Below are 18,195 nucleotides of genomic sequence, written 5' to 3'. Positions count from 1 at the left end.
TCATAAAACCATCTCTTCCACCCCCAACTTCTGTTCTCTGAATTAAATAATCACAGAGCCTTTCATCTCCTTGCCTTGGTCTTATTTTTCAAACTTATGCATGTGTAAGTATATCTCTGGCAAGGCAGGCAGAGAAACCAGAACCACTGCAGAGGTGCAGGTGCCAGCTGAGTGAGGGTGCAATGCTCTCCTGCACCTCCCCTTTGGGGATTAGGGGATACTATGAACAATGGAAAAGATGGCTCGAAGGGGCTTGGTGGATACTGCAGGCATACTGGTGCTGCAGGGGGTTGGAAGACAGAGCTTTGTGACCCTTTGATGTGCATTTCTTGTTGCAGAGCCTTCAATGCTTTCATCTCCTACAGGTTTTTTTTTTTCTTTTCCCCACCACTGGGCTTCCAAGCAGATGCTAACCCCTGTTCTCTAGCCAGTACTCCCAACCCTCCCTGCTGGGGTCTGCAGCTCTTCTTGAGAGAGAGGGCTAGGTCTGGCCAGTTCTGGGCCTCTCCTCTCTGGACATAAGGAAATATTAATAGGCTGGGCCTAGTGCATTCAGAAAGAGTAAAATGATGGGCAGGTTTGCAGGGGGTAAGGATGAGTGAGTGAAATGAGGAGTGAGGCTGGACCACACTGAACCTCTGTTCTGCAGTGGGCCCAAGCATCTAGGCCTCCAGGCCTCCCAGTGAAATCTAAGCCCTTCAAAATCATATTCCCTCAACATACCTCCTGACTCAGCAGCCACTAGAATACTGGGCACAGGATCACCCTTCCCCTAGCTTCTCATGCAACATGAGGAAAGCCAATCCCCTGGTCCAATCACCCATTTCTAGATAGGGAAACTGAGGTCCAGAACAGGGAAGAGATTTGCCCAGGGTTATACAAGAGCACAGAACTCTTGGCCCCCAATTCAAGACTTCTTCCTCCAAGCACATTGATCCTGATCCCCTCCCAAACCTCAGTTTTCTTACCTGGTCTCTCATATAGGGTATGGTACATATAGGGGAGTGGATACCTAGGAAAGTCAAAAGTCTCCATTATTCACTTGGTCCAGCTGCTCCACTGCAGGCTTTCCTCAACTGCCTTGTCACATCTGTTTCCCTAGGATTAGCTCCTCTCTTGTTCTTCATCTGAACTGGGGTGGGGGTAGGTGGTGGCCATCTCTCATCTCACCCTTGCTGGGTTAGTACTAACACAATGGAAGCCTTATTATGCTGGCATGGCATCTACCTTGGATACATTCCTCTCTAAGGAGGTTTTGGAGCCTGAGAGGGTAGAGGCAGATAGATGACTCCCAGAGCCACCATTGTTTCAGGCAAGCTGGGTAGGCAGCCTCAGCAGCCTGAGGAGAAAGCTGGAGCATGAAGACAATTCACCAGGAAAGCCCATTTGCAGGGAGAAGCAGTGTCTGGGTGACCAATCTCTCAGACTAGAGAAGCCCTTGTGTATTTGGGGCTGGGGCTAAGGGGCAGAGAAGTGAGCCTAGGAAACCTGCAAAGGGCATGCAGAGAGCAAGTCTTGAAGGTCAGGCAAAGGGGTTTGGCCTCGGTCCTGTAAGCAATGCAGAATAATTTGGTAAGTAGAGGAGAGATGCCCTGAAATCTGGGTTGTAAGAAAATGAATCTGGCAAGAGTGTGCAGGATGGATGAGATGGAAGTGGAGAGGCAGAGGGCGGGATTTCAGTATTATGGCAGGGAGGGACCAGAGGAAGCTCTGCTAAGAGGCTTGTATCATCCTCAGAGGACACAGGGAGGGAGTGGGGCAGCTGAGGACCTGGAGTGGAAAAGGTGGCTGCAAGAGGCCCCATCACAAGGGCACTTTATTGAATATCTGCTTGGTACCAAATGAGTAATCTGTCTTTACATTCATTATCGCTAATCCTTACTGAGATCCCACATGGTAGGTAGCATTTTCTTCATTTTACAGATAAAGCATTTGAGTCTCAGAAGGGTTAGGCTACTTTCTCAAGCCCCACAGACTGAAAAGGGTAAAGCTGGCATTTTAATTCTGGGCTAATAAACTCCAGCTGAATTAGAATTCTGTTGAACCAATGTTGTTTGAGCTCCTGCTCTGTGCTAGATGTATTGACTGTAAGATGAAGAGGGGTCCATTCGAGAGAGATGACCAGACAGACAGAGGCCTCCCAGAATGAATTACCAAAGGCTGAGTATGTTAACAACTCAGTTGAGGGGCTGGTTGCTGGGGAATCAGAGCAGGAACTAGAGGATCCAGTTTGGGGTCTGTGCTGCATCTTGAGTTGGTGGGATGCCCCTCTGAGAAGAGGTGCCCCTCTGACAGGCTGAACATTAGGAAAGTGGTGATTGCAGGGATAGCTTAGCTGGGGCTCTGCCAATAGCCTCTACAGCTCCACCAGAGGGTACCAAGCCAGATCCCTGCTTTCAGGACCTGAAAAAATGATTTTGAGAGTAGACTTTGGCTGTGGGCTTTAGAAATGATTGATTCAAGTTCCAGATCATTTCATAGATCATTTTCCTTAAAGTTCTTTGTTCCCATTTTATCTTTATCTTTGTCCTCATTGACAGTTTCCTATTTGGACCTTTTTTTTTTTTTTTTTTGGCCCCTCAAACTTATCTTCCAAGAAAAGAGAGAGTAGAGGAACATGTTCTACAGTTTGGGAGTGGTCGTGGTGGGTTTACTGATGAGGAGAGCAGCCACAGGCTGGGTTGGCAGCTCTTGGATGCTGAAGTCATAAGGCTTTCTGGAATGTGCTAGGTAGAGCCAAAACAGTGGCAGCCAGTGAGGACTGGAAATGCTGCAGAGAAGGCTCATTTGGGCCAGGACAGGAGTGTGATGGGAGTGGGAGATGATAGCTCTCAGAGGTGTGAAGGGAACCTGCACAGTTCTCACTCTCAGTCTTCTTCCTTTGATTAGGGGCCGGCACAGTGCAGCAGAATGGCATAGAACTGGGACTCAAGAGACCTGGAAGCTGGTGTGGCTCTATCATCATCCGACTGTGTGACCTTATTAGGCAAGTCTTTTCCCAAGCTTAGACAGTTTCCTTTTCTGTGACAAGGAGTTACTATCCCCTGCCAGGCCTGATTAATGGGTTGCTGGGAAGGAGAAATGGAGGGTGAGGGAGTGGGCAGTACTTTGTAAACTGGTGAGTACCATGAGTGCGTGAAGGAAGTCTGTTGATTTGTACTTCCTTTGGTGCTGGTACTTTAGCTGAGTTTGAATTGTTAACCTGTCTGGCTTGGGCTAGAGAACCTGGCTAACTGAAATTCCCAAATAATCCATAGCTGTTAGCCAGTAGCTGACTTGAGGCAGCATTTTAGCATCCGTGAATATCAAAGTTTGGCTAAAAGAGCAATTCAAGCCCCCTGTGAGATAACTACATAGTCACCCTTATTTGGGAAAACAGGCCCAAGGAGGTTTGGTGACATAACCATAAAGCCATGGGGAACACCTTACACAACCTCAACTGAGAAATTATCCAACTATAGTTTAACATATATACATATAGATAGGTATACCTATCTATCTATATATACACACAGATATATGTAACTAGTTGCTATGTTTTTGAGCTTTTGCTATATAATGAATTTATTTGCTACTTTATGTACATCAGTTTTGTTTCTTACAATAGCTTTAAGAGTTAGGCATTCTCAATAGCCTTATTTTCTAGTTGAGGAGACTGAAAGAACTTGTTGGATTTCCTGCAGGTAGGCAGAGCTGATTACAGAGCAGAACTGGATGAATCTCAGGAGTTGAGGGGCTGGGCTCCCCATCCTTACTGCTTCTTCCTTAGCCCACACTCCCCACTCATATGCAAGGGCAGGGTGAGCCCAAAGTGGGCCTGCCCCCAGGAAGACTTCTTGGGAGGAGGTCTATGAAACTATGACTGGTTGAGGGCATGCCTCTGGAGCAACTACCTAATCCACACACTTCTTCCCTGAACTCAGCCTTCTCTAAGTTGGTTGAGCTGGCCCAGGAAATTGGGCCCAGAGCAGAATGTGCAAGGCTCAGGCTGCAGCTGTTTCCTCCTTACTGAGAAGGATCTCTGGGGCAGGTTTGTGGCTGGTCTCCTGCCTGTATTTTGAGAGGAGGGAAGAAGGAAGAAGCTCTGCCCTAGCAGGTCCCAGAATGGCCTGAGGCTGGCCTCTGGAGCAGGGATGGACACAGCCCACTTCCTGCCTTGCTAGCAATGGCTGCAGCAAGTGGTCCCTGCCAGGGACCACAGAATAGCCTTAGAAGTCCCCTTACCTGCCAGTCCACCTGAAACTTAACCACACAGGTTAAGAAACCTAAGGGTGGAGGGGCTTTGATTTTGCAGGACCACTTTCTTGGCAGGAACCATGAAGGGAGCCTGCTTCAGCCTAGGGGAGCTGCAGAATCTGTCCCTTTCTGTCCCCTTTACCTTCTGCCCCACCTCATTCTCCTGACCAGTGTACTTTGTGGTCCTGAGTAAAGGCAGCATAGCTCACTGGAGAAGGACAACATCAGGACCTGGTGAGGTAGCAAGGAGTATGGACAAGGGGCTTAGGCCAGAGGTGGCAAGGTGAGGCTGGGCTAGGGGGCTACTATCTATGGGCAATTCCTGCCACCTCCTCCCTTACTGTCTTGGGGAGACACAGAGACACTGTGAATGGGGTACATGACTCTGGGAGGGGAAAGGCAGGGAGGTAGGAGACAGCAGTTTCAAGGCTGGTCCTTGCCAGCAGAGATGACCCTGGGCCTAGCTAGGAGGAGGGCCTGAAGCTGGGAGAAGAGAATCTCATTCCCAGGAACACAACCCTGCCTAGTTCACCCACTCCCACCACATACACAGAGGGCTTTTTAAAATGCCCTCAGCGGAGGACTTTGTATAAATCCACACACATGCCTTTAAAATTCCCTCATACCTGGCTCCTCCTCAGCATGGCCAAGGCATCTGGTCCCTCACACTTCCTGCAGTGAGTGGCTTTCTCAAATGAGTGACCTTTTACACATGGTCTGCTACTTCTTAAGAAACTGGCATCTGACCTGGAAGGTGGTAATAATAACAGTAATGCCAACCTTTCTCATTTGCTTTTCACTTTAAAGTTTACAAAATGCTTTTGGTATCCATTATCCCATCTAATCCTCACACCACTTCAGTGGACTGGGAAGATGGAGGGGAGAGATAGAGGAGCTATTTTGATCTCTATTTCACAAGTACCTAAGGCTCAGAGTAATGCGTTGGCCTGTTTGGGGTCCCTTGGCATGGTCTGGAACCCCGCACTGTGGCCCATGGCTTCTTCTACAACATATTGCAGATCCCTGTGACACGGAAGAGGGCAATGTAGAGAGCAGTGGGCTGGCCTCTGCTCCAACAGAGCACAGAAGCAAGGGCAAGAGAAGGCTCAAATGGACTGCCCTCCAGGCAGGGCACCAAGGTTGTGGAAAGCAGCTCTCTTGGAGATTCAGTTTGCCTAATCCCTCTGTTCCCAGGAATTCTAGCCCCAAACCCGTAGGATAATTAAGCTTTTGATTCATAAGGATGGGAAGGCCCATGTGGTTTTTCATTTAGACCTTGATCTTCCTTGATGCCCAGCCATACTTACTAGTCTTACCCATCCTTTCCCCTAAATAACTGCCGTTTTTGCTCACTCCTATCTAACAAGGACCAGATTGAATGCTTCCTTCTCAAGGCAGCTTTTCTGAGCCCAGAGGCTATCTTTCTGCCTTTCAAGTTTATCCTGGGATATGATTAACAAGGTATGAAAAATAATACTATACCACTCAGTTTAAGCAATAATGGGGGTTATTCTTTAAGGCCTGCATTATATTGTGCCTTCAGACTGTTACATATAGGACTCTCTCCCTGTTAGCCTAGGAGCTCCCCAAAAGCAAGGACTAGGGTTTCCCCTTCTGGCAGCACTGAGCTCAAATTTATCTATCTTGTACCAAATGTTCTGGTGAGGTATGTTTCATGAATTCCACAGAAGAGAATACAGTTTCACAAATAACTCCACTATTGCCACCCCATCTCCCCAATGCTCAGCACCATAAGGACAACACTGTCAATAATTTCAGGGCTGAGGTAAAAACATCTGATCTTTGAGAAGTAGGGGATTCAGATAGATGATAGGGCCCCTATTCCCATTAGACTCTGGGGCAGAGGACTCTGAATAGATTGTGAGTGTGTGTGTGTGTGTGTGTGTGTGTGTGAGATTGTGTACTTGGTGGGAGGTGACCCTATCTATTGTGGGCTATCAGTTGCAGGGCTGAACTGGAACAATACCATGTAAAAATATGTCACATGGAATTAAAAAAAACAAAACAAAACACCTAACTTGAGCAAATGGCAATACAGATTTCTACAGAGAGATCAAATGAGTTTTTTTTTCTCTTTTATTTTCTGGATAACCAGCCATTATCTAGCTCCAAATTTAATATTAAGTTCTGCAGAGTGCTCCTGATGGAAGCCTGGGGTCACACTGATGATTCAAATGTCAGGCCAAGCAAGGCATAAGGCACAAAATTAATGTTTGCAAGACAAGATCAGGGACTCCAGGAGGATTCCTCTAATGAGGTCAGAGGCTAGAGTGTAGCTGCCAGGCTCTCTCCACCCTCCAGGCTGGTCCATGTCTCCCACTGCAGGTGAATGTGAGTCTTGTTACCATGACAACCAATCACAGGGCTGATGTGCTAACCAGCTGCTCCTCGGACAACAGTGGTGCTTTCTTCTCTTTCTCTCTCTCTGGCTCCCAGCAGCTGTTCTGCCTCTCTTCCCTACCCAAGCTCCTCATCTGCTGGTGCCTACCTTACAAAGGGGACAGTGGTGAGGGGCTTTCCAGGGAGGGGTCATTGGGTTTTAGCAGACTGGTCACTGAACCAGGTGTCAGTCAGCTGTAGTCACTGGAATGAATACATCAGACCATGGGGTGAGGGGAGATATGCTGGGGTGGATAGTGGCTAGCCCTTCTTTTTATTCCATCTCTGTGTTATTTGGATATTTAGAGGATTGGGAGCCTAGATCAAAAGGATGTGCCTTGTATAAGGTTTATTTATTTAAATAACTGCTGAGAGCCTACCTTCCAGGCCAGGAACACAAATCATACAGATTTGTGCCTTCAGGGAGCTCCCTTTCTAGATAGGGAGCTAAATGGGGGCCAACATAATGAAAGGAGTGGGAAAAAAACAGTCTGCCTCATGGTTCTAAAGTGAAACTTATAGGTCTCAGGTTAAACTCTGTTCCCAGGAGGACAGTCAACAGGGAGTCTGACCTAGACCTACCCCTCACATAACCACTATAAGGGGGAGGTATTTCTAGGCCTCTTGGACTGAGGTTACGGAATTCCAGAGAATGCCTTGCCTCAAGGCCACCATGCCATCTTAGCTGATCCTGGATTGCAGCTCTGGAATGTGGGTCTGCAAGGCTCTTACTCTGGGCTTCTGAAAGTCTGAGCATGGTCCTGCAGGCAATTTAGGGAACCTAGGGGAAGGAGGTAAAATTTCAGGTCTACTTTTCTACCCAGCCAGAGGCAAAATGTCAGTGAGAGCCCAAGCTAATGTGAAATTGAGGCCTGGACTTGCAGAGTCCAGTGGGCTGTTTTGCCAGATGCTTTTCAAAAATTCTGTGTTGTCAGAGCTGGCCTCCCTTCTGCCTTTCCTGCCTCTCTACCTCACCCACTTTGAGAATCCCTCCTGTGGCCAATAGTACTGTGGGCCTTTCTCACATCTACAGATCCCCCTGCGCTATGCTCCCTCGAGCTTAGGGTGGCCTGAAGTGACTGGACCTGGTAAGGGGGTTAGGGGTATTGGCTGCCTGCTGCTCAGTGTAGGGTTTCACTGCCTTGGGGCCCAGAGGAGGTTGACCTGGCAAGCCAAGCATATGGAGTGCATTAAGATTTTCCCTACATTTTCTCTTTCTTTCTGGTTCTACTCAAGCCTGAAACCACAGACACCTGTGAAAATAAACCCAGCCTGGACGCTTGCTCACCAGTACTGTCTCTCTGTTTTTGCCTCTCTCATCTTCAGACCCAACTGTGATGTTTCCTGTTTCCTGACTGATGATGTTATAACAGTGCCCAGAAGCCAAAAGTCTGCATTTTTCAGCTGAATATACCTGAGTTGTCCCCATCATCATGGAGACCCGAAAGGATAAAGCTGCTCAGGCCAAGGGAGCAGCAGTCTCTGTGGACACTCAGGACCAAGGGGCAGAGAAAGGAGCCAAGAACAAGGCAGCTGAGGCGACAGAAGAGCTAGCATCAGAGACACCCTCATCTGGCCCAGGTAGGCTGAAAAAAACTGCTCTGAAGCTCTTTGGTGGCAAGAAAGGCATTTGTACCCTGCCTAGTTTATTTGGAGGGGGACGAAGCAAAAGTTCTGGGAAAGGCAGCTCTAAGAAAGGTATTAGCAAGAGCAAGACCTACGATGGCCTGAGTGAAGCAGTTGATGGCCCTGAGGACATTGTCAGTGAAGGAACTGGCATCCCCTTACCTTTGCCTGAGTCATCCTGCCGACTTCCTAGCTCCCAGAGTGCCCATGGGGCTTTGGAGACAGGCTCTAGACACAAGATGTCTGTGGCTGGAGCCACAGAGAAAGCTGGGGCTGAGAAGGCTCCCTTTGTGCCCAAGCCAAAAAAAGGCCTGAAAGGTTTTTTCAGCAGTATCCGCCGTCACCGGAAGAGCAAGGTCTCTATAGCTGAGCAAAGTGATCCAGGGGCCAAAGAGCCTGAGGAGGCCAGAGCCAGGCCTCATGAGCGTGTGGACTCAGCCCTTCTGCCCCACACAGAGGAGACCCTCCAAGCCCTAAGAAAGGAAAATGCCAAGCCCCAAGATGCCCCTGGACCAAAAGTTTCTTCAGTATCAGAGCCTTCTACACTAGCCCCTGAGAAGACATCCTGTAAAGATCCAGAAAATACTATAGAAGCCTGTGCCTCAGCACTCCTGCAGCCCAAATCTGCCCCTGAAGCCAGTGGCCCGGAGGAGCCCCATAGCCCAGAAACAGGGGAGAAGGTGGAGACAGGAGAGGCAAATCCACCAAATGCCCCTGTGGGTGACCAGCTGAGCCTCCTCTTTGGGGATGTCACATCCTTGAAAAGTTTTGACTCACTGACAGGTTGTGGTGATATCATAGCAGAGCAGGACATGGATAGTATGACAGACAGCATGGCCTCCGGAGGCCAGAGGGCCAACCGAGATGGGACCAAGCGAAGTTCCTGCCTGGTGACCTACCAAGGAGGGGGCGAGGAGATGGCCTTGCCTGATGATGATGATGAGGAAGAAGAGGAGGAAGAGGAGGTGGAATTAGAGGAGGAAGAAGAGGAAGTCAAGGAAGAAGATGATGACTTAGAATATTTGTGGGCCAGTACCCAGATGTACCCAAGGTCCAATATGAATCCAAGCTACCATCCCACCACATCCCCAGGCCACCACAGCTATATGCTTCTTGACCCAGTTAGGTCTTATCCTGGCCTAGCCCCTGGGGACCTTTTGACTCCTCAGAGTGACCAGCAAGAGTCTGCCCCCAATAGTGATGAGGGTTATTATGACTCCACCACGCCTGGACTTGAGGATGATTCAGGTGAGGCCCTGGGGCTTATACACAGGGATTGCTTGCCCCGGGACAGCTATAGTGGAGATGCCCTGTATGAGTTCTTTGAGCCAGATGATAGTCTTGAGAACTCCCCACCTGGAGATGACTGCCTTTATGACCTCCATGGTCATAACTCTGAGATATTTGACCCGTTCTTGAACTTTGAGCACTTTTCTTCCTCTCGGCCACCTGGGGCAATGGAGACTGAGGAAGAAAGGCTAGTGACCATCCAGAAACAGTTGCTGTATTGGGAGCTTCGGCGGGAGCAGCTTGAGGCCCGAGAAGCCCGGGAGGCACGTACTTGGGAGGCTCATACGAGAGAGGCCCGTACCCAAGAAACTCACACCAGGGAGGCCAATGCTCGAGAGGCCCACACCCGGGAAGCCCATGTCAGAGAGGCCCGAACTCGAGAGGCCTATGCCAGGGAGGCCCAGGCCCAAGAGGTTCGTGCTCAAGAGGCTCAAATCCGAGGGGTACAGGCCCGGCAGGAGAAGCCCATCATGGAGTATCAGATGAGGCCTTTAGGCCCATCAGTGATGGGGCTGGTGGAAGGGGCATCAGGAGCCTCTCAGACTTCCCACAGAGGAACCACCTCAGCTTTTCCTGCTACTGCAAGCAGCGAACCAGACTGGAGGGACTTCCGTCCTTTGGAGAAGCGTTTTGAGGGAACCTGCTCCAAGAAAGATCAAAGCACCTGCCTAATGCAGCTCTTCCAGAGTGATGCAATGTTTGAGCCAGACATGCAAGAAGCAAATTTTGGAGGATCTCCCAGGAGGGCCTACCCTACTTATTCACCCCCTGAGGAGCCAGAAGAAGAGGAACTTGAAAATGAAGGGAATGCCACTGTGAGTTTTTCTCAGGCCCTTGTGGAGTTCACCAGCAATGGTAACTTATTCTCTAGCATGTCCTGCAGCTCTGACTCTGACTCATCCTTCACTCAAAACCTCCCTGAGCTGCCCCCCATGGTGACCTTTGACATCGCTGATGTGGAACGGGATGGGGAAGGCAAGTGTGAAGAAAATCCTGAGTTCCACAATGATGAAGACCTTGCAGCCTCCTTGGAAGCTTTTGAGCTAGGCTACTACCAGAAACATGCCTTCAACAACTACCGCAGCCGATTCTACCAGGGCCTACCCTGGGGTGTGAGCAGTCTCCCTCGATATTTGGGACTGCCTGGCATGCACCCTCGACCTCCACCTGCTGCCATGGCCCTCAACAGACGGAGCCGCTCCCTTGACACTGCAGAGACCCTGGAGCTGCAGCTCTCCAGTTCTCACCTGGCCCAGGGCTATATGGAGTCTGATGAGCTTCCTGCTCAGCAAGAAGACTCAGGTGAAGAAGAGGAGGAGGAGGAATGGGGCCGAGACAGTCCCCTGTCCCTCTATACTGAACCTCCAGGGACCTACGACTGGCCTGCCTGGGCTCCCTGTCCTCTCCCAGTGGGGCCAGGCCCTGCCTGGATAAGTCCCAGCCAGTTGGATGGGCCTTCCAGCCAGTCACCATATGGGCAGACAGCCTGTTGCATATCTCCCATCGCCGTGTCAATGTTGCTGTCGGTATCAGGGCCAGAGTCAAGGGCACCTGGAGAATCCAGGCCTCAGCTAGCTCGACCTTCACACCTACCCCTGCCCATGGGCCCTTGTTATAACCTTCAGCCAAAGGTCTCCCAGGGTGTGAGGGCCAGGCCTAGAGATGTGCCGCTGCCTGTTGACGAGCCCAGTTGCTCCTCCAGTCCTGGAGGCTTCAGCCCCAGCCCTCTGCCCCAGGCCAAGCCTGTGGGCATTACCCATGGCATTCCTCAGCTGCCCAGGGTCCGGCCTGAGCCCCCAGAGTCTCAGCCCATTCACTATGGGGCTTCTAGCCTTGATCTGTCAAAGGAGAGGGCCAAGCAAGGTGCCTCTCTCCCTACCAGCTATTCCTCCACTGTCATGAATGGGAACCTAGCTGAGTAGCCATCATCAGTTCTGGAATTGGGGGCATGGGGCCTGAGCATGTGAATGGGGATCAGGGCTGGGCAGAGGGGTGGGGGGTGGGGGTTGCTGTTTAACTTGAAAATCCTTTTGGCCAAGGAAAGCTCCTATGAGCTTTCATCTTTGTTTTCCCACTTCCCATGTCTGCCATCTGTGGCCACATTCAGCTCTAGTACATCTGCCCTGGGAGACTGCTGCTGCTGCTGTGCTCCAGTTTTTGCTTTCAGGGTTTTTTCTTGTGACCCACGTAGGGTTTGGGATGCTGTAATTCTGTGCCTATTCCAGTTGCTGAGTTAGTGATTATATATATAGCATGCATCCTTGACACAGACTGAACCCTTAGCACCCCCTGCCACTTCTCTACCCAGTGAATGATGAACCACTGATGAGCAGCCAGGTCTGCACTGCCTCCCACTTGGGGACAGGGAACTTGTTTGCTGTTAGCAATGTGAAATTATGGTACAGATCCTCCCTGCCCCCACTTCCTTTGGTCTTGGCATAGGTGCCACCATTACATCAGATGAGATAATCTATGAGCCCCAGCTAGCTGCCCTTAGAGAGGATCAAGTAGCATATGTCTCACTGCTTATTGCTGAGGACTTTGGCATCATAACTAGATCAGGGTCTTTTAACCTGGCCTGCCAAAGCTTGGGTTGAAGACAAAAATGCTAATTCCCTTAATGGAGTGATCAAATTCATCCTGTTGCAAACAGAAGACAAAATAGAGTTGTATTGTAGACAATGCTATAAGTCTTGAGCTCCAGAATGATAGGGTTTTTTCCTTCTTCATTTCTTAAGCTTGTGACTGCCTGAATTGCAGATGCTTTTGAATTTTGGTTCTCTTTTCCTCCAAAGGAAAATTTTTATAGTCTTATCACAAGGAAAATATTCTTTTAATTGAGATACAAGAAGAGAAGCAGCCTAATTGGGCTTGTCTATAGAGGCTGGGTTTTTTTGCAGGTTACAGGGGAAGGATAGGAAAAGGAGGTTCATTTGTCCCAGGCATCAGGAGAGAGGATTTCAAACATTGTAGACCCCGAGGCAACCCAGCTTCTTAAAAGGGAAAATTGCTTTTCCCCATCCCCAAAGACATGAAGTTCCTTAAGCATTGCCCACCCCTTCATTGGACGCTGTAAAGAGACCTCATGCTAGCACTCCCAAGACACAGTTCACCAAAGACATCTAGGCTGCTGTTCCAGGCTCTCTAAAGAGCTTTCATTTTCCAATTAGCCAAGTTCTTAGCATCATCAAAGGACTGGGCTTCTTGAGAGGAAAGACTGTGACCTGCCCTCACTCTGCCAAGCTGAAGGATTCTGATTTGCATGGTAGTTGCACTCCTTTATAGAATGAATGGCACCCTCCCTTCTCCTGCATCCACACAGTTCTCATGTTGAACTAGCTTGGAAATACCGGTAGGGAAGAGTTGCTGTCAGGAGGACATTGCAACAGGCGAATCTAGCCAGGCTCTACCTCTCATTAATCACCAATATGAGATGATTCCTTTTAAATATCTTTATTGGAAATAGTATATGGAACATTTTTTGCCTGGATATTGACTCAGATTATGATCCTTGCTCATCCCTGTTTCCATCTCCCACCCATTTCTATGCCTGTTAAAAGAAGAGGTAAACAGGGCTCTTGGCATCCCCAAGGTCTGGCAACTTAGCTTAGGAACAAATGCTGTTGGCCCCCCAAGTTAAGGTGCCTTGTGGGCAAAATGTCACTTGACCAAGGGATGTGTCTGCTGGTCTTTGTCACTATTTCTTAGATTGAGGTTGGCCCAGTGCCCCTCCCCACAAAAAGCAAACTTAGTTGGTAGAAGCTGCACTCCTGGAAGCACCACATGAATTTGCATGGCACCAACACCAACACTCAAGGGACCCAGACCAGCTCTTCAGGCTGACTTTGTCTGCATTGTGAAGAAATGCATCAGTCATGGAGCTGGAGAATCAAAGAGGGTGAGGAAGGCCCTCCTCACCTGAAGCACAGCATTCCAGGAGAGAAGTGTCAAAATTCTGGCCTTTCACCAAAGCTGCCCTGAGGGGGTGGGGCTGAAATTGGCCTGGCTGTTTGGCAGGAAGTAAACACTCACCAAATGCCTTTACAACAGGGGAAAACCCACCACTTGCCTCTTGCCTCTTCTGCCTCTGCTTGTCCTTCAGGGCAGTTCAAGCTCCTGTTTGTATGTGGACTGTACCAGCCACAGCAGGTAGTAGAGCCATCACCAAACTCCAGAGCCTGCTGGGCCACCAGCCTATTTGAGAAGAGAAAACATAGGTGGTCAGCCTTTGGCCAAGGGCTGAGAGCTGCCCTCCAGAACAAGAGGGCAGCAAGAGGAAAGCAGTCATAACCCTGACACACTTTGCTGGGCTTTGGAAGGTCAAGTATCACAGAGTAAGGCCTGGGACTGAGTGACAACTCCTGGTTTGGACATTGCTGCCTGCAAGTCCTTTCACTGTCCTGGCCAGCCAGGGATGGGATCCTCACCACAAGTGAGGCAGTCAGGGTACCTGGCTGTAGAAACAGTCTCCTTTAAGTCTCACTCCAGATCCAAGCAGTTCATGGCTGAGTCTCAGCTTCAGCCTAGAAGACAAAGGAAGACCAGCTGGGGACACATGATGGCAGCACAGAGTGACACCGGAGAGCCAGCCAAACTCCAGGCCTTTCCCCAAACATATGCCAGTGCTTGCCTGGCTAACACCAAATATGTCCTGGACTACTAACAGTGTAGATGTCAAGTCCACAGATGAACACCCTATCTGCATTGCAAGGTCATGGGATAATGTTTTTGGATGTGACTTCAAGGGAAGATATGACTTGAGAGAAGGTAGCTGCTCTTGTCTTGCTGACCAGCAGGTTTATATAGTGTCAGATAGCTCTGATCCCGAGAATTCCCAGATGAGACTGGTCCTTGGGGGATCAGTGACTGGATAGAGAAGGCCACCTAGAAGGCCTCTCCGAGGGCTATCAGTTTCTCAGTGCTTTAGCACCTTCAAGGAAGCCCTGCCTTGGGGCTCAGTTAGGCCTTGTCCAGACCACCTTGACTCAGCTTGGGCACCAGTCCATAAGCCTCCTTGGGCCAAAGGCTTCGGTCAACACCAGGCTTTCTCCTTAACTACTGTACCAGGGAGGGAAGTAGCTTCCCACACCCAGGGTGCATTCCCCTCATCCTGCTGCCAACAACTTACTCACCCTTGCCACTGCTACCGCCCCACCTGCCCTCGGCCTCTGGGCCCAATTGCTGGAGGGAGGCATAGGGGTTTAGCAGGGAGACTTCAAGTTTACCCATGTGTATGTTACATCCAAGTTGTTTTTAATATATATATATATATATATATATATATATCAAAAGTCAATTATCTATTTTTGTATTGTTTGCATTTTATATTCATGGAAAACAATGTTTATCAATTGTTCTTTTCTGATATATTTTATTTTTAAGCGGTGCTGTTTACAGTTTTAAACAAAACGAAGATGACACAAAAATTGCTGCTGCTTGTGCAGAGGGCTGGCGTCTCAACTGCCCAGGGCCCTCGCTCTTTCCCCTCTCCCTATCCCTGATGTATCACACTGTCCATTTCCCTCCCTCCATGATAGGGACAGCAGAAGGTGCCCAGGTACTAAGACAAATGCCAGGTGACTTAGGCATGTGGAACCTGGCAAACAGTGTGTCGTTTTGTGGTTTTATTTTTTCTTTTGGACTTTGCCCTTTCCCGTGTGTAGACCTTCTGGAAATACTCATATGTCTGTCTCTGTCTCTTTGTTTCCTTCTCTCTCTCTCTCCTCTTTATGTTTTGTGCTCTAGTTTTGAAACCAGAGTGCCCATATTTTGCTATTTGTCATGTTGAGTTTCTCCAAAGGAGCATTTTGGGGACATTCTCTAACCAGTGGGGAGGGCGGGGGTTTCGACCATTCCCCCTCTCCCCAAGAAGCTGGAGAAAACAGATGGAAGTGATGCTTGAACCATCAAGAAATGGCCATCTCATTGAGGAAACCCTTGCATGGGACTTTCCAGGAGCTCAATTGATTGTGACATTCACCCAGAAGACACATTGGGGAATTCCTTGACCCCTCTTGCTGCTTTGGGGGAATGTCTTCCCCTACCATCATACCCACTTCCCTGCCCTGCTCCAGCTCACACATGGATGGAACTTTGGGGGACAGTGACTGTTAGGGTGATGGCTTGATGGCCTGATCCCCACTTTTCCATCCTATAGTCACTCCAAGGAAGAAAATCCACATAGCATGTATATGTGTGAGGGTTGGGCCTACTGAGAGGCGGGGCTTTAATTATTATTCCTGTTACTATTGGTGCTTATTTTCCCTGATGTATATGGGGTGGGTGGGGGGGAGAAACCAGGAATGTATATTTAGGTCATGTTAAATAAAATGACTGGGGGACAGAAAGAAGAAATTGGAAGCTGCAGTACATCTGTACCCCAGGTGTAAGAGTTCTTTCTCTCCCAGTGCAGAAGGGGAAGCATGGCCCCTGGATGTGCCCTATCTTCCTCTTACCTATCCTTGAGACATCATGGAATTGCCTGGATTGTGACCTGCCCAATCTTAGTTCTCACTGACATCTGGATATCTTGATGCACTGCCTGTTTGTAACAACAAATATTTCTTTTGCTAAATGCTAATAAACTGGGTTCAAGAGGGACCCCCCCAGTCACTAAAGTGTATTCTTGTGGTTTGTTCCACAGCAGCATACCTGTGATCCATGGTTGTTTGTTTTTCCTTTGAAGGGAAATGGAGAAAGCAAGGAGATATGTGTATGTGTGGGGAGGTGTCACCCAGCAGGGGTAACAGAAGCCTGAAAGTAGAAGAAATGTCATTTCTTCATCCAAGCCATGCCCTGCATCTCAGTCTGATGATGTGTTGGTAAACTCTCCATCACACCTTCCATGCCCTGAGACCTACCATGGGGCTGACTAGCACTTCTGAGGTTAGCCTCAGTTCATGTAAGTGTGCTGGCTTCCCCACCAACCAGGAGGCAGAGGTGTGGACCTCCTACCAATGGCTCCATCAAAAGGATGTGTCATCTAATGGTGGGACTCTCAGGCCAACCTGAAAGGAATGGTATCCTTTACCTAGGCCTGTGGGCAGAGCTGCTGGCTGGAGAGCTGCCTGCTTCACCTATTCAGCTGTGGGGCTGAGTGAGGAGCATATGGCTTACTCCCATTTTTCAGAGCATCTCATCCAGTAGGCACGAGAGATATACCACATCAACAACCCAGTCACCTGAGTCATATCTGATTTCCAGGCTCGTCCTAGCCTAGGCAGGAATCACCTGCCCCTTTCTATTACCCACCATCAACCAGGAGAAGGTGATTGTGCTAATGGCTTAGGTTTCTCTAATCCAAACTCTTACCCTTGGCCGCCAGCGAGGAAGGGCATCTGACACCTGATGGTGGGCTTCCTTGAGTTCTGCCCAATTGCTGCATCCAACCCAGAAGGCCTAAAATTGCAGCTGCTTGAAAGTGCTGTGGATAGTGCTTCTAGGCTCCCTGGGGCCCCTTCTCAGATGAGCAAAGAAGCTTGTTGGCCCCCAGGACTTCATGAATAAAGCAAAGTTAAAATAAAAGCAAATTAGCAAGAGAGAAAAGAGAGGGAATGTACTGGGAGGGAATCTGATAATTCATAGAAATGGAATTCTCTGCCCTGGGCTGGTCATGAAAGGAAGACAAATGTTGTGGTTGCTCAGGGAGCTTTAGGAGCAAGACATTCTGAGAAGACCTTATTACATCCCTTGGAGGTTCATGGGGGTCAGGGAAGCCTGGGTTTCTGCCTTAATTTTTGCCCCTCATTAATCAACTAGACTAGGCAAATCCTTTCTCCTTCTGAGTTTCAGTTTTCCTAATGATAACGTGGGTGGCATGGGCATAGATTTGACTAGACTAGTTTCCATGTGTAAGACGGAAGATTGGGCTGCCTCTGAGTGACCCATGGAACTTTGTCAATGACCTAAGTCCAGCACTCCCCATCATGATTCTGACTCAGTTGGCCTGGTGGGGAGTTCTTTTTTGTAGTACCCTACATGACTGATGTATTGGACCACCTCCTGTTCTTCAGTGACTGATGGCTACCTTCCTGTGGCTCCCTGGGGAGTCTTTTGCAATACTGGAGAGGGCCATTGGTGGAGAGAACCTCCTAAGACCTTCCTTAGACCATCAAGAAAACAACCTTGGTCAGCTCTAGTGCTTTTCTCTTATGTGCTTGAGGGCTTGGGTTGTGCCTAGTGAATGGGCTTTGTTTCGAGTTACTGTTTAGAACAGATTGAAACCCAACAGATAAGAGACCTTTGTGTAAGGAAGCTTTTTGGAGGATGCTGTGGGCAAGCTGCTAGCTCCCCACTGCCCCCACCCTGATTCTGTGCCCTACTGATGGTGTTCCTCTTCTCTCTAGATAATTCCTAGACTTTGCAGGGCTGCATGGCTTTTGGGAGCCAGACCTACCCATTAGGAGCAACTGACCTGAGGGTATCACTTTCTAGTCTCAAAAGCTTCCATCTCCATTGTCTTCTAAAAGGACCCTGAAGCAGGTGGGCAGAACAGGTAATTCCATACCCACTTTATAGATGAGTAAATGGAGGCATATAGAAGTGAAATGACTTGCTCATGGCAATATAGAATATTGACTGCAAGTCAGGGTGGGAAAGAGGATGGGTAGGCTGGGGTGGAAGATGTGGTAGAAGAGAAAGATT

At 49.0% G+C, this 18,195-nt stretch overlaps 1 protein-coding gene across 1 annotated transcript; it reads left to right on the top strand.

The window, feature by feature from the left end:
• The first annotated feature begins 2,894 nt into the window (after window positions 1–2,894).
• On the top strand, window positions 2,895–16,169 carry AMER1 (APC membrane recruitment protein 1). The gene is made up of 2 exons (XM_006191824.3): window positions 2,895–2,986; window positions 7,963–16,169. Exon 2 carries the CDS (start codon window positions 8,070–8,072, stop codon window positions 11,472–11,474), a length of 3,405 nt encoding a protein of 1,134 aa, XP_006191886.1. The 5' UTR covers window positions 2,895–2,986; window positions 7,963–8,069; the 3' UTR covers window positions 11,475–16,169.
• The last annotated feature ends 2,026 nt before the right edge of the window (window positions 16,170–18,195 follow it).

The sequence above is a fragment of the Camelus ferus genome, chromosome X (assembly GCF_009834535.1).
Source record: "Camelus ferus isolate YT-003-E chromosome X, BCGSAC_Cfer_1.0, whole genome shotgun sequence".
In the NCBI taxonomy this organism is placed as follows: Eukaryota; Metazoa; Chordata; class Mammalia; order Artiodactyla; family Camelidae; genus Camelus; species Camelus ferus.
Note: the sequence above shows the minus strand (reverse complement) of the source record. Positions and strands in the feature narration are given on the sequence as shown.